At 40.0% G+C, this 13,830-nt stretch overlaps 1 protein-coding gene across 1 annotated transcript; it reads right to left on the bottom strand.

Moving 5' to 3' along the window:
• Nucleotides 1–227: 227 nt before the first annotated feature.
• On the bottom strand, nucleotides 228–13,263 carry swap70a (switching B cell complex subunit SWAP70a). The gene is made up of 12 exons (XM_039795935.1): nucleotides 13,084–13,263; nucleotides 11,971–12,111; nucleotides 10,220–10,393; nucleotides 9,864–10,091; nucleotides 8,809–8,955; nucleotides 8,466–8,574; nucleotides 8,096–8,277; nucleotides 5,057–5,164; nucleotides 4,363–4,529; nucleotides 3,625–3,823; nucleotides 2,839–2,935; nucleotides 228–956 (listed from the first exon to the last, which is right to left on the bottom strand). The coding sequence occupies exons 1-12, from the start codon at nucleotides 13,177–13,179 to the stop codon at nucleotides 838–840; spliced, it is 1,767 nt and encodes a 588-aa protein (XP_039651869.1). The 5' UTR covers nucleotides 13,180–13,263; the 3' UTR covers nucleotides 228–837.
• Nucleotides 13,264–13,830: the final 567 nt, after the last annotated feature.

The raw sequence follows: 13,830 nt of genomic DNA, 5'->3' as shown, positions 1-13,830 counted from the left end.
AAACAGAAGAAGACTGTGGTTGTCAGCGTTTTGGGCCGGGGTATAACTTCATGAGGATCCCGTTCAAATGGTGACACCTGGCGGACACTCTTTGTCATGATCAAAATGTGGATGAGTCATGATGAAAGTAAGGTCTTAACCCCCCAAGAAGAATTAAAGCTAGAAGTAAAAAGCTGCTCTTTAAACTATGAAATGTTGGGACCTCTAAAATGAAAATAGCCATGTACTTTCATAAAAATAGGTGGTGTTTTATTTATTTTTTCATCAGAGTTATGACTGTATTCACTCAATGTTAGCTAATAAACCAAGCGAGAGTGGAAATGAATCTACTGTTACACTGTCAGTAAATGACACGATTATATCAAAACACAAAAACATGAAAAAACTGCAAAGCAGTTTAATTAAACACAGCAAGTCAAAAAGGACGGACTGGAATTACAAAATAAAAAACTAGACTGAAGAAAACTGAAAATTGAATGAGAATACATTTTTCATAAAATAATCTCAATCTCATTATTTTTTCCTGGCGCTTTCAATCACATCTCATCATCACCAAGACAGCTGAGCAAACTGCATATGCTAAGAAAAGCAAGTAATGGACCTCAATTTAAGATTATTTTGTCAAATAATATGATTTTTTTTATTACTAAGACACTGATGAAAGGCAGTTAATCCCAGCTGTTCTTTAAAAACAAACCCAAATCTAATCAGTAAAACAGTTTTCTCTGCAGCTGTCATGTGGCTCAGTACATTTATATTATCAGACCTCTTCAGACCTCGAATGTGACAGTTCAGAGTCTTCCTCATTGGTGTAATCCACCTGTCATGGTGCGTGTTTTACTGAGCCTGAGCCCCCTGGTTCTTACTCTCCTGCCACGACTTCTTCCTCAGCTCCAGCTCAGCGTCGGTGAATGAAGCCGGACCCCAGTTAGTGATCCTCTGAGGTCCTTTAGCACCTAAAAGACCGGGTTAAAAGAGAAGGGATGGAGGCGTTTTAACAAACTCTGATGACTTTGTTCTACCAGTGTTTTATTGAATCAGTCTTGACATTTTGTATTGTGGTGTGGTACAGTGTTCTTCCAATGACCAATAAGCGTAAGCTAACAAAGCTGGTAAATGTAGCATCTAAGGTGGTTGGGGTACAGTTATCACAGCTGCAACATATATATGATAAACGGGTCAGGGGTAAGGCTAACCACATTTTAAACTGCCCTGATCACTCACTCTTTGGGGAGTTTAATCTGCTCCCCTCAGGTTGCTGTTTTAGGCTGCCTATGTTAAGAACTAAACGTGCCAGGGATTCTTTTATTCCTGTGGCTATTAGGAACTGAATTCACTTGAGTGACATATTTTGATGGTCTTTTAAATGTTTATTTATTAATTTATTCCCATCATTGTTCATTATGACATATTGACCTGTGTACTGTCCAATTAGATTCTGTTATTGGTTTTGGGGAAAGGAGTGTCTCTATTGAAGGTGTTGATGTGTGTCCTGTGTTGTGTTTATAATGTTGCTGACATGTGCATGTGTTTTTTTAGATATCCTGCTGGTCACCAAATTTCCTTTTCTAAGGATAAATAAAGTGGAACTTGAACTTGAACTTGAAGATGGATTTACAGACAAATCACTCATGACGCTTTCCGTTGGAGCAGAACAAAGCAGAACATTGTTTTGGCTTCGTTATTTGTATGACTCTGAATATGAAACGACAATAATTCAAAGTCTGGGGTTTGCAATGTTCTTAGGCTGGAAGTTACTAGTTATATGGTCAAAAAGACTGTTACCACAAAATTGAATGAACTTCATTTTCTAAGCCAAAACCATTAAAAAAAAAAAAAACCGTCTGGAATATTATGACTCGGCAGATGGGATGAGTTTTACTTAAAATGTGCACAAAGTTTTGAACATGAGCAGAAATCTTGTTGAAACACGTCTGAGCTATTAAAGTCCAGGGGTTTATTAATTAAAATGAATTCATGTAGCATGTATCGTTCACATGAATAAGTGCCACATGCACATTTCAAGAGATTACTTCCCCAACAAAAGACGTAAAAGAGGAGGCAGGAGTAAATCATGCATAGGCCTCAATGTGTGTTGACTCAGCAGAGATAACATTAAATGAGAAAAGTTGATCTACAGGAGAATCAATATTTGAAAAGAAATACAGAATGCCTGAGAGCCTTACTGCATTATATTCCATTATGTTTTTATATTTTCAATTGTCCCCTATGTTTTCCTTTACATAAATAAATACATTTCCAGCATAAATTAATGCAGAAAAAGGTAGAAATAGGTGCATGAAAATGTATCATAATGCAGGAAATTTAGTATTAAATGCTCCATTTTTTCTGGGGGAGGACCCCAAGACACCCCCCACGTATGTTGATATACATCCTTATACATCTGTGGGTTGCCAGGCCAGCTGTGATTAGGTCAAACATTTGTGCCATGTCGCCAGGGCCTGGAAGGTGGCACCCGTTGGGCCACCAATGCACTTCTCTAACCTCCGTGCTGCCAACCGCCCAAATTGCCCACCTATTTTTTCTACCAGCCCACCCTAATATAGCAGATTAGAACCAGCCCTGGGCCCCAGAACATGAATAGTATGTTGACAGCGGTGTCCACATGCTTTTGGCCATATAGTGTATTCTGATGCAACTTTCAGTATAAACTGTGTTTTTGTGAATGAGGCCTAAATTCAAATTGTAGAATACTACAGTGTCAAAATCTTGCAAATACACGTCAAGAAGCCCCGTTTCCATGAACTTGCAGAGTTCTTAAACACCGGTCAAATACATCGGTGTCATGTTAATTTATGAAACTATCAATGTCCCTACCTGGCTGGATGAGACGCACCAGCCCCTCATGTTTGGTCACCTTGTCCTTCCAGGTCTTGGTCTTGTTAGCTGCTCGTTCAAGCTTCCTTGACACCTTCTGTAGATAAAGATAAAGAGGGAAGTGAGACATAGATAGAATCAGATCACAGAAACTTTGAGTAGACGTTTCTACTGTCATGATCTAATTAAAGCAAAAATACCAAGCAGATAATCTTCAAAAATAAAGTGGTGATTTTAATCAAAAGTTTGATAGTTTTATTTTATTAAGTGTAATTTAATTGTATAAGTTCCTGCTTGTGTTTGGACACATTTTAATATTTAACAACATACCTTTTGGCTTCTTTTAGTTAAAAATGGATTCTGTAAAGACACATGTCTCTATTTCTTCAAATCAGGCACTCTGTTATCATATGGTACTAATATTAAAAAGAATAAATGTAAACAAAACTCAACACTAATACTGACCTTCTTACTCATCATTATAAACTGACTATAGGTTAGTTGACACGATGTGTTCTATTGTTCCATATGCTGAACATTATTTATAAGAATCATGAACATAATTTGTAAGAATAATCAAACAAGAATCAACACAATGCCACAAATGTGAAACATAATAAAAACATACTTGTGAAAAAAAGAAAAGAGTCGTTTTATTACCAAGAATAGTGCCTTCTGCTTAATGGAAAAATAAAAACAATTTCTGATGCCAAGGGACCATATTCACCCTAGATAACGTTGTTTTTTTTTTTAGATCAGTGTAAACCTCCACATGTGTGACCTGACCTCGTACTGCTCCAGCGCTCCGTGGCGCTCCCTCTCCATCCTCTCCAGCTGCAGCATGGCTGCCTGCAGGGCTCTCTCCTTGGCCAGCTGCTCGGCCACCAGCTCCTGCTTCTCGGCCTCAGTCTGAGACAGCGCCCTCTGCTGCTGCAGGTGGATCTGCTCCAGCTCTGCTCTCTTTGCTGCCTCCTCTTCCAGCAACCTGTGATGGAAAACATTTTCTTTAAATTGTCTATTTTACCCACTTAAGTCTTAATCTGAACAAAGGGAAATGAGGAGCTGGAGCCATAACACATGGGTAAGTGTGGAAAAATCCTGAGTAGTTTGTCAACTGTTCATAACAGGCTGAGAACTTTACTGTAGATCACATTCAATTCTGCCAAATTCTGTCTCTAGTAAGTCTGCCCTGCATGTCTTTTGACTATGGCAGGAATCCCACACTTACACAGGAAAAAACATGAAAAATACACAGAGGGTATTTCAGTGATTATTAGGCCTACAGATGGATTAAACAGCTGTGGGACACCAATGTTAAACACTGGGCCACTGTGACACCCATGTTTATATGTATAAAGAAATTACCAATTTTGAGGTTGTGTATTTGTGATTTTGTTGTACTGAACTTCATTGTACTGTATTGTTAGGATTCTCTAATTTTGTTTTTACCCGTGTGTGTGTGTGTGTGTGTGTGTGTGTGTGTGTGTGTGTGTGTGTGTGTGTGTGTGTGTGTGTGTGTGAGACCTGGCCTGCAGCTTGAGCACGGCCTCCTCATCCTGCTTGGCCTGCCTCTCGTCCTCTAATGCCTCCTCCAGCCTGTGGTACATATCCTCCAGCTCCCGGACGCGCTGCAGGTACTGCTCCAGTTCACTGGACTTCTGAGCCACCTGCTCCTCCATCTGCTGACGCACCTGAATGAGGCAACACACACACACACACACACACACACACACACACACACACACACACACACACACACACACACACACACACACACACACACACACACACAGTGTTACACATTCTTACACACTAGGCTCTTAAACCCGACCAATAATCTACACCCAGATAATCAATCAACTGTAAATCTTCACATGTGATGCTGTATTGTGGCATTTGCTGTATTTTAGCCTAATCTACATCTGCTTATGTGTTGCTGCAATGATGCAATCTCATCTGAGCAAACAATTAAGTTTAACTTATCTTACAAAGGCATTTGTCTGTTTAACCACTGACAATGATGTCTATGTCTATAATATGTCTGTGCATGTGACACTCAGACAAAATATGACTCAACATCATGGGATATATCACTTTAACTTTTTTAGCTTGTGTTTCCTGGAAGGAGGAACCACAAATGGGTGACTAAATATATGCAGTGTCAACACTTATCAGCCCACAGGACAAAGGAGCAGAGTTGTGGGAGGCACATTTTTACCATTTTCTCTTTCTCCAGGTCCAGTCTGTAGCGATCCTGCAGGTCTAACTGAGTCTGCTTCCTCCTGTGCTCCTCTACTGCTGCCTTAGCCTTAGCCTCTTCCATTTTCTGTGAAGCACAAAAGAGGAAAAAGCTGTTACTTCTCTGCTTTACTGGAAGTTGGTTAAAGAGGATCTGTGGTTCAGTGTGCATTTCTAGGTCAAGAATAATTGAGCTGAACTTTTCTTTTTCCTTGTAGTCTTTTATATAATATTTTACTTGGTAATGCCAAAGTCCACATATTCAAAAATGTAATGTGACTTTTCACATAACCAGTAATTGGGCTTATAAAAACAAATGAGTGTTTGACATTTGAAGAAAAAAAAACATCTGGCAGGGTAAAAAGAGAAGTGAGAAGCTGCGGCTCTGAAACAATTGAATTCATACGCCTGGCCCTCCACTAGATGCAGGTGTCTGTGCCTGATTTATAGTATCGTTTGCATACCAGGTTTTGCTTCCCTTTTCACTGTGAATGTCCTGCTGCATCGTGTGTGTGTTGTTGTTGTTTCTTATCAATTGGACGTTTTAAACCAGAATATGTGAAAATAAGGGGAATTAGACAAAAACTCAGATTTTGACATCTACTTAAAAATCCAGATCCAAGATGTATTACGTGGACTAACCTACTATAGCTCCACATTTGTACCTACAAAAAAACACATGTTTTACTCATATTTATTTTAATTGTTTTTATCATGACATTTCTGATAATAACCTATAGGAGTATTTTTGAAGCAGTAGCTTGTCGTGTTGTTAGATTGCACTCTTTTATATTTACGAGATATAATTTCATTTAAACGATTGGCCCAAAAGGGAGCACTATATCCCTTTGAGAGGTCAAAAATGTTTCCTCTGGGATTGTTTTTAATAAATAAAATATAACAGAAACATCTGTCGGCTATAAATAGGAGGAGCGTCCGGAGATGAGATTGTTTACTACTACAGTAATACTGTATTCCAGATTTTCATGGTTTGGTTTAAACACTTTAAATCAAAGCGTGTTGTGTACGTTCCCTCTGTAACATACTAAGTTCTGCATCCCCCCTTCGTTGGACTGACAGGCTTCTAGTGACATCACACATCCACAAAGATTTTTTCATCCAGAGTATCGCTTTGACTTTTGCCCAAAAATCATATTCGAAGTTCGTTTGTATATTAATATTAATATTCGAATATATTCGAATATTTATTAATAATATTTTGACCATTAAATGCCTTCAGTTTAAAAAAAAAATGAAGTCAGACCCTGGATTAAACACAAACAGTGTGCTTTCGACAGGAAGTTCGGAGCTTTCACCGTAGCCTACGTAAGTGGTCTGATGTTTATACCTTATGTCAATGGTTTATACTCGTGTGCTGGTGTATGCGTCGAGCCAGTGTGTGTGGGCGGTGTTGCCAACTTAGCGACTTTTTTTCACAAAAGCGACTAGCGACAAATCTGGCGACTTTCTGTAGAAAAGACAGCGACTTTCTGTAAAATAAAAAAGAGTCGCCAGTATTGTCCAGCAAGCACGCAATGTATTTCTCTCCTGTGGCCGCCGAAACAGTCACCTTTCTTTTCTGTTGTGTGACTGAGGAGCAGCCCCCCCCTCCCCTCTGTGCTCTCTCCTCATGTGCAGCAGCACTGAGCAGGCAGGTAGGACGGGGAGAAGGGACAGGGTGCGGGGCCGGTGTAGGTAGGAGATACAGCGGAACGCGACGGGAGAAAGACGCCGCTGATCTGGCCTGGCCCTGGGCCAGCCTGCCTTCTTTGAGAATTAGGGGGGAATGCACCGCTACCGAGCCACGGCCGAGAGACGTGCGTCGCCGCGACGTGTAGTTACATTTTGAAATGCGTGAAAAAGCCTCGGAATCTGAACTTAAAACAACGTTTACAAGCAAACGCATTTACAAAAAATAATGCCCATAACAGGTTCGAATATTAAGGGCTGGCTAATATTCGTTCGAATATCATTATTTTTTTTAATATTCGAATGATATTCGAATAACGAAGTTCGGAGTCAAAGCCCTAATCCAGAGCCTGCAGTGATTGTTTATAAGAAATCTTGTAAGCCATTTCTTGCGAATGCACAAGCATTGTACAAATTCATTGTATGTGCAAACCTACTTTGCAATACCAGATTTTGATTGTAATTTTCAGCTGAACACAAGAAGGTAGGGACAAGAGATAAGTAGCAAATTTGTATAAATTAACATGACGCCAGGGGTTGGTTTTCCTCCTGTCCTCCCCAATTTTTTGAGTCACCAGCCACCACTGTAATGGTGTATGTCTGAGACAAAAGTGTTCACTGGGGCCCACGTGACCTGACAAAGACTCCTGTGTACAAAGTCAAAGTCAAGTTAAGTTTAAAGGAACACGCCGACTTATTGGGAATTTAGCTTATTCACCATAACCCCCAGAGTAAGACAAGTCGATACATACCCTTCTCATCTCCGTGCGTGCTGTAATGCTGTCTGACGGCTCCAGCATTAGCTTAGCCCAGCACAGATCCTGCAGGTAACTGGTTCCAACTAGCCTACTGCTCCGAATTGTGACAAAATTGACAAAATAACGCCAACATGTTCCTATTTACATGTTGTGATTTGTAGAGTCACAGTGTGTACAGGCTTGCTGCGAGCATATCACTCCGCCCAAGTACTATATTCTTCCGCCTGAGAATATAGTTCCCGGTTTGTTTACGGTTAGAAGACGGCTGTGTCTCATGTTACGTTGTTTTTTGTACACGCTCTGACTCTACAAATCACAACATGTAAATAGGAACATGTTGGCGTTATTTTGTCGCTTATTCGGAGCAGTAGGATTACTGGAACCATTCACCTGCATGTTCTGCTGGCCTGATGCCGCTGGAGCCGTCAGACAGCGTTACAGCACGCACGGAGATGAGAAGGGTATGTATCGACTTGTCTTACTCAGGGGGTTACGGTGAATAAGCTAAATTCCCAATAAGTCGGCGTGTTCCTTTAAGTTTAAGTTTGAAGAGTTGAGCATTGGACCAGTACCTTCCTCATACCCTCCAGCTGTCTCTGTTTGTTCTCATTGGCCCCCTGGAGGTGCTTCAGCCTCTCTGCCAGGTCGTCCTCCTCCGACTGCTGCCTCTGCCGGAGCTCACGGCGCCTCAGCCGTGCCTCGCGGTGAGGAGACGGCAGCCCCAACCTCAGCAGCTGGATGCACGTTTGAATAGCTGCCGCAACACAGAGTGAGAGGGGAATCACTGATTGGTTGGTTTATGTCCACAACAATCTGACTATAGATACACTGCTGAGTCCGTCTCTATGACATTCAAAAATTCAAGAGACAAAGATGAAGAAAATAAAGCGACGATGATGATGAGACCCTTTATGATGAGGCGGTTACAGAGCAGTGGAATACCTTGAAGCCATTCCTGTTTCTTCTTTTTATCTGATGCGCTGATCTCAAAGCATTTATCAATGCACTTGATAATGAACAGGTTTTTCTTCCCTTCTTTATCTGGCAGAGACTGCAGGAGAGAATAATATCAAGGCACATCAGTCACATCATACAAAATTTACCAAACCATGTGGGTTTATAAAACTTCAAACAGTTGCTGCTCTTAGACAATGCTAATTCTATTTTGGAACTAAATCAAATCCTTCAGAAAATGTCAGTTATAATTTCACTTCAAATGAATTACTTAAAACAGCCTAACAGCATTACATTATATATTTTGTATTATAAATAGATAACAATACACCTCCACACAGCAGGTTCGGTCCAAAATAATGTCTCCTTTCTTCTCCACAAGGTCCTCACAGACATAGTATGACAGCGAAGTGGGTCGAAGGACAAACCAGCGCTCGGTCCAGTTCTTTCTTTTGTGGCCCTTTTTCATCATGTATCCCTTCGAAACAAAGAGTGGACGTAAACAAAAACACTTAAGTTGCCTAATTATTCTGCCACAGGCACTATGATTTACTCAGTATAACAATGTATGTTACTTTTTTTGTGATTAACAATTGTATCCCCCCCTCACACACACACACACACACACACACACACACACACACACTCCACTCGTCATCACCACCCACCCAGGCAAAAACCAAGAAAAGATGACACAAAACCCACAATATACAAGACCGTACAACAAGATAATAACAAAGTAGACAAATTGTAAACCAAATACCGGTATACCCATGTATAATGACAACACCATAAGCCCATCATACATGTCTCTCCCCCAGCACAAAGCTTCCTAGGAGCCCTCCAAAAAGCTCAGGTACTTTCCCCATTTTCCCGTGTAGACATTTAATCTGGAAAACTGTTTGTATGACATCTTTTCACCTCACAAGCCTCACTCCGCTTAGGATGGACCTATCTCCTAGAACAAATAATCTTGGGCTGAATGGAACCTGGGTCCCTGCAATCTGACATAGGTTATCATGTATCCAAGTCCAAAATTCCTGGACCTTATCACACCATAGGACATGAAGTAATTGGCCGTCCTCTGTCTTACATTTCCAACAATTTGGTGTCTTCCAAACCAAGTCTAAACAATCTGGATGGAGTCCAATAGAAGCGATGCATAATCTTGAACTGAATGAGGCGCACCCTCACATTGCGCAACATAGTTTTAATATTCCTACAGATTCTGTCCCACTCCTGGACCAGGCTCTGCCCCCCAGGTTCTAGGAAGCACAGACTAATACCCAGAAGCCTCATGATCTTTTCCATATGTTACTTAGATAATTAATAAAGCAAATGTTTGATTAATGGGGCACCAGACGTATGAGATTAATCCTGTCTAACCTGCTTGAGCACATCCAGTATGAGTTCCTGGAAGACCTCCATGATGCCCATGGACAGGGTCTGGCAGTTCATGCCCTTGCTGAAGTAACCCATCCCCACCAGTTCAATCAGCTCCCAGGCACTCAGGCAATTATTCTTTTTGTTCAGCTGCAGCTTGTAATCTGCAAACTTCTCCTCATTCAATCCGCTCCCCATGGCGTCCATCAGCTTTCGCAGGAAGTACTCAATCTAAGGAGGCAATCAGAGAAAAAAGTGTTTAGTGGAGGGGATGGTTAAAAAAATGTCCTTCCTCTCTGCTCGATTGTTTACTTACTGGTAAAAACTCCACAGAAAACAACTGTAAGGATCTTCCTCACCTCTTCAGTAATGATGACGAGTGGGTATTTGTCTTCTGACAGAAAGTTGAAAATGCACCAGACTTTGAAAGCGTCCTGATCCGAGATGAGTAGATTTTTAGTGCAGATATTTTTCTTGTAACAAAGTGTCCAGCACATCTTGTTGAACTCCAGTATATCAAATTCCTCCTGTACCTGGTAATAAAAATGCACCATTCAGTCAGTCAAAGTCAAACTGGTCAGCACCAGTAAAGGCAGCGTGTTTACAAATGCTAAGCAGGAGACTGGTGTTTGTTTCCTTTCAAAACCTCCAGTCAGCAGGATGTGAGGTACAAACCTGATGTAATTAAATGCCTCATTTTTATTCAAGTCAGAGCCTACAAGAGAAAGGCAAGAAAACAACTTCCAAGCACAAAGAGTGAAACTCAAGCAGTTTACTAACTGACATGAGACTTCAACAGATGTGTTTGCAGTGTATTACACTGTGTTTGCTAAGCAACAGGGCAAAAACTCTATCAGAGACAATAATCCCCCTTTTGGAAAGAGTATATAAGCATGAAGCCCATTTTACCTAAATGTTTTATATACTACTAATTAATAAATAATAGACAAAACACGTTCCTGTGGGTACAACATAGAAGTGGTTGTAACCATTTCCTCTCCTACAGAGCAAAACAGTTCATGATTAGTAAAAAGGAGAGTTCTCTGCGCTTCTGCAGACCACAACAATCCGGTGCAACCAAGGCAGGACACAACAGTACAAAATAAAAACATTTTTAATGCACCTTAAGAAATAAAACCATTAAGTAAGAAGACATATGTGTTGCACTGGCAAATGTTTTGTTATTTAGTTCATGATTAGTCTTCCTAATTTGTGTCATACACTCTTCTGTTAGTTTTTCTTCTATTTTGTAAGTTGTTTTTTTTAACTCAATGCAACATACATAGAAAACTGTCAGGTACCGAAAACTTGCATTGAATGTCTGGTAAGGTTGGTTATCTTATTTAACCATTCTTTGATCAGATAGTTCAGTATTTCAAGTTATTTATGCATAGTTCTTATACAACTGCTTATGTTTAGACAATATTTTTTTTCTATAATCTACTCCCCAAATGTCCTTGTTGGAGATCTGTGGTTACTTTCTTGTAGTACCCTAACCCTAACTGTTGATTTGTTTGTTTCCTGCAGTCAGTTTACTGCTAAGCAAGCTAACCGTAATGACTTAGACACTAATGTGTTGCTACGTACTGTAATACCACATTCTAAGCAACTGAATTTACTGTTGGGTTAACTGTTGTGTATTTTCCTCTTTTTACATTTTACTCTTGCGGACAGTACATCTGACAACTACTGAATTGTCAGCTACTCCTAAATCATGTTTCCTTGTTACTATACTAATCAGTTTTTACAATATCTTTGGTCTGACTCTTGTTTATGGAATCTCACCTTTTTCTGATTTATAATCACTATAATTGAATTTGTCGCCCAAAACTGTTTTCACAGTTCCACAATTGCTTCAAGTGAAGAAGTCAAAGGCCGACTTCAGTCTTCAACCTTTATTGGAAGTGTGTTTAGATCGCTGCATATACCTGCACACGCATAGTGAGGGCAGAAGAACTGTATCGACAAACAGTAACAAAACTCAGGTGTCATATTAGCACTAGTATAATAAAATGTCAAACTATACGCAGCCCTAGTTATCGTGTGTTGACTGGATTAAAAACACAAGATTCCCATTCTCCTACAACGTTTTCCGCATGTTTGACCCCACCTTGTCAAGAATAAACTTGTTGAGGTAAGGCATGTAGCCCTGGTTGGACAGAGGCCCTTTATTATCATCTTTGAAATGCTCTTCAAGGGCCACAGGGTCATGAGGGATCTTCATTACTGTGCACAGGCTGTGGGACAGCACCTAAAGAAACCACAATTTGAATGTGAATTAGATACTACCATAAGGCATGCAGGTGAAGGGAGATACTGTATATTAAGTCAAGGCACATTACTATACAGTTATACATTCTTGCAAAAATGATTTATGTATGGGTAAATTAAAGATGAAGTTAAAGATTAGTCTCATTTTTCAGACTTTGCAGCCGCACACGCGAAAACATGTCTAAATTTACAAGCTTCACTAGCCAAGTGTTACAATGTTGTCGAGTGTGACTTTTCACTCCTGAGACTAAAGGGTCGTTTAACTGAAATGGAGGTCAACACCCAGAAGTGTTGAATTTTAACTGTACAGCACTGTAGCTTCAAATAAACAAGGACCAGATTATATTCTGCCCTTGCAAACAGTCTCCTCTGTTCTCTGTGTTGGTAGATAGATATTATATTATTATTATTATTATTATTATATTAAAATGCCTAAACGTTCTATAATTTTTAAACTCCCTGAGATAAGAGTTAATACAAGGGAAACACAAATACAGCAGCAACATAAGATAATGAATGGTGGTGATAATGAATGAATGGTGAATCAATCAACAACATATTGGCATCTCTGCAGTAAAATATACATTATGATAGCATAAATCCCTTAATTGTGTACTGTAGCGTAGGTAAAAGTAACGTTACCAATGTAACAATATAAAATTACTTTACAAGCAAACAGTCATGCACTCAAAATGTACTTACAAATGGTTAAAAGGTCAATATTTTATTATTTAAGTAAATGTTGATGAATTCAACAACTAACGTAACGGTGGGAATAAAAACGTCATACTACATTGATGAAGTATAGTTCGACGGTAGAGTCAATTAACGTAACAGTAGGGACGAATCGTAACGTCACACATGCTAATGAAGTACAGTTAGTTCGAACAGGGCGTCTTAGCTTCGAACAAAAACAACTGAAAATTGAAAACTTGTGAAAACTGAAACGCACCTTTAACTGAGATTTGGAAACTTTTCCACGTTGATCCACGTCCAGGGCTGTGAACGCGTGCCATATGGATTTCAAAAGCTCGTCTCGAAGCCACATTTTGTCCCTCCGCAGCAGCAGCAAAGGTCCGTCTCTGTCAGCAATCAGTTTATGTGGTTTATGTCTGTAGTTTCACTGTCTGCCTCCTGAACACAAGCGCGATGATGGTGGCGCAGCACAGAAAAGTGTGACGATAGCGCCACACAACGTTTAGTTTATTTATTTTCATCATTTCAAATCGCTTAAAACCAAAGTCAGTTTAGGTTGTTTTCCCCATCATAAACGCAAATCCCCAAGTACCACGAACACTAGCTATGTTAACTGCAAGTAGGGTACTAACTACTTCTATTTGGCTGAACTAGACCGTTACACTGTCCCCTTACAACAGGAACACTTAACAAGGTCAAATGAACAAGTAATTTTGAGGGACAGGAAATTGAGGTACTGAAGTTTAAGTATTTTGGACAGATTGGGCCCCAGGGCAAAAATGAGCTGGCAGGCCTCTTATTAACCAGCGTTCCTTCAGTTCTCTATGCAACGTGTGCAGTTTTTCTATGCTACAATACTAGACTTGCTGAGTGGTAAACTGATTAAACACAGAATCTCATAACAAAACTGAAATAATGTTCTTAAAACTATACTTTAACTCAAAACAAGGCCCCAGGATTAGGTAACAAAGGATCCATCTTAAGGGAATCATGTCAGCTGATT

Source organism: Perca fluviatilis, chromosome 3 (genome assembly GCF_010015445.1).
Source record: "Perca fluviatilis chromosome 3, GENO_Pfluv_1.0, whole genome shotgun sequence".
Taxonomy (NCBI): domain Eukaryota; kingdom Metazoa; phylum Chordata; class Actinopteri; order Perciformes; family Percidae; genus Perca; species Perca fluviatilis.
Note: the sequence above shows the minus strand (reverse complement) of the source record. Positions and strands in the feature narration are given on the sequence as shown.